Consider the following 2,769-nt stretch of genomic DNA (forward strand, 5'->3'; position numbering starts at 1 on the left):
AATGGTAAATTAGAAATGCATATATTGAGTAATCTATTCCAAGAATGATTATGAGCTATAATACATTTCAGTGATTGCAGCCTTCACCAGTGGTTCTTCAGTAATAGAAATCATGTTAATTAACCCACTTATATTGGGGTTCATAATTAAGCTTTCTTAAAATCTAAAGTGATCAGAATTTTTAATACGTAATGTAAGTAATCAACATAATTGTGTCAGCTGTTACTGTTTAGTTCATATTGTTTTATGGTTTGAATTAAAGGAATAATAGGTCCATTGATTATGCAATGTTGACGAATGCTAGAGTAACTGGCACCTTGTGTAGTTAATAAGTACATAACCTTATAGCCAAACGCGTATTAATTTGTCCAATATCACTGCTGGTTATATTACAAACACGACTTGAAATCGGTTGTTGATATGTATCAATGTATCATTTACGTCCCGTAAATGTCATCCAGGAGTCAAGCGATGACGTAAACATTTGTGCGGCCCATATGTTTTGGACGCCAGATGAAACTGAGGTGTCAGCGGTGTAACCACGGCCACGGACTAAACATGGAAATAGAGTAAAACACACGTACTAATCACGGACGCACGTGGACAGCCCTGAGAAAAAGTTCCTTATCAAGAGCGACCATGTTTACGAAATCACTGATGATAGCATTGCGTACGGACGAGCATGCGTGCGAAAATGTCCGGTGCACTATAAATCTGTATCACACCCGCTTTGCCGACAGCGGTTTGAAACTGTAAACAACTGATTTCTTAGTAACGAGCAGTGATATTGGACAAACTAATATGCGTTTGGCTATAAGGTAATGTACTTATTAACTACACAAGGTGCCAGTTACTCTAGCATTCGTCAACATTGCATAATCAATGGCCATATTATTCCTTTAACTACACAAGGTGCCAGTTACTCTAGCATTCGTCAACATTGCATAATCAATGGACCTATTATTCCTTTAATCAATTCTGTATGTGTTGACTTTGTCGATGCAATAGTATACTGACAACTGTACGGTGGCACCACCAATGATTGTTGAAGAACGTGAAAACCTACCCTAAAAGCTGCACAGATACAGCTAAGCTTACGGGACCTTATATTCTGCAGGATGTTTCCGGAATGCCTGGCATGTGTAGGCGGGTGGAGGAGGGAGGACAGGGATTTGACTACAGGCTGGGCATGTCCATCCCAGATATGTGGATCAAGGTAAGGGGAAAATATTGGCTATTATCATACTACTAGATGTAGGAGAAGGGATTGAGAAAGATTGGATTTAGCTATATATTACAAGCTGTGCCATGCTGTGTTTGTTAAATTGATGATAGCAATTAAGTTAAGACGGGATGTCTAGAAACTGGAGCAGGGAAAATCTGGTTCAAACAAACGTTAAATATAGAGTTTTAGAGACTTTAAAATTTCATGAAGATGGGAAAATTTCGAATTTTAATAAAATTCCGTGTACTACGACGCAGATTCTGAAAGAGATGAAGGACGACGACTGGAACATGTCACAGATCACGCACACGCTCACCAACAGGCGTTACAGCGAGCGCACGATTGCCTACGTGGAGAGTCACGACCAGGCGCTGGTCGGAGACAAGACGGTCGCCTTCTGGCTGATGGACAAGGTAGATAACACGCAAGCACCCACACGCACGTGCACGCATATGCCCCCAGCCCACACACGCACGCTCACGCTCCTCCCTCCAACGGCAAAAAATGTGTGCACGCTCCCCCATGCACCCCCTTACTACCACCACCACCACCACGCACACACGTATGCCCCACACACATGCCCACAAATGCACGCGCATGCATGCACGCACATGCCCCTGACATGCATGCACGCACATGCCCCTGACATGCATGCACGCACATGCCCCTGACATGCATGCACGCACATGTGCACACCGCACACACGCACACAACGCACACATGCACACACCGCACACACGAACACATGCACACACCGCACACACGAACACATGCACACACAGCACACACGCACACAACACACACATTCACACACCGCATACATGCACGCACCACACAATACATCGTACACACACATGCACACACGAACACATGCACACAACACACAATACATCGTACGCACACATGCACACGCACGTTTGGATTAATTCTGATCATAGTGATTCTTACTGAATTCCATGCATTGCACAAATTAGCTTGGAATTTCGTACAGGAATCGATGTATAATAATTGTAGCTCTGGTGGAAATTGACGTAATGTCAGAATGGGCAGCAGTTCTATCAAACTGCATGCAGCGCCCCCTTCGCACACAGGATACCACTGCCACAATGCTAGCACTATTTTTCAAGTGGGCGGAGCTCCGGGGAAATCCAGCAAATGGCAATCCAACGGCCGCGAAGTCGCCGTCGAACAAAACATTAGAACTTTCTATGATTTGCATGTTTGTTGGTGGACATATACTACCTTCCCGAGCTGCCCCGCGCGCATGCAAACTCCACGACAGATGGCGCTCTCGCTCTCGCTCAATTCACCTTTATCCTTAGTGTACGAAGGGGCACTGCATGCAGTTTGGCGCACATATACTACCTTCCCGAGCTGCCCTGCGCGCATATACTACCTTCCCGAGCTGCCCTGCGCCCATATACTACCTTCCCGAGCTGCCCCGCGCGCATATACTACCTTCCCGAGCTGCCCTGCGCGCATATACTACCTTCCCGAGCTGCCCCGCGCGCATATACTACCTTCCCGAGCTGCCCTGCGCGCAT

General features: G+C 45.8%; 1 protein-coding gene across 1 annotated transcript in view; it reads left to right on the forward strand.

The window, feature by feature from the left end:
- Positions 1 to 2,769, forward strand: part of LOC106813926 (1,4-alpha-glucan-branching enzyme-like) — an 18,816-nt gene that overhangs the window by 8,996 nt on the left and 7,051 nt on the right. Inside the window, exons 10-11 of the mRNA XM_014818168.1 lie at positions 1,118 to 1,216; positions 1,483 to 1,638. Coding sequence (XP_014673654.1) covers positions 1,118 to 1,216; positions 1,483 to 1,638 — 255 coding nt within the window. The remainder of the gene's footprint in view (positions 1 to 1,117; positions 1,217 to 1,482; positions 1,639 to 2,769) is intronic.

This window comes from Priapulus caudatus, unplaced genomic scaffold, assembly GCF_000485595.1.
Source record: "Priapulus caudatus unplaced genomic scaffold, Priapulus_caudatus-5.0.1 Scaffold844, whole genome shotgun sequence".
Lineage (NCBI taxonomy): Eukaryota > Metazoa > Priapulida > Priapulimorpha > Priapulimorphida > Priapulidae > Priapulus > Priapulus caudatus.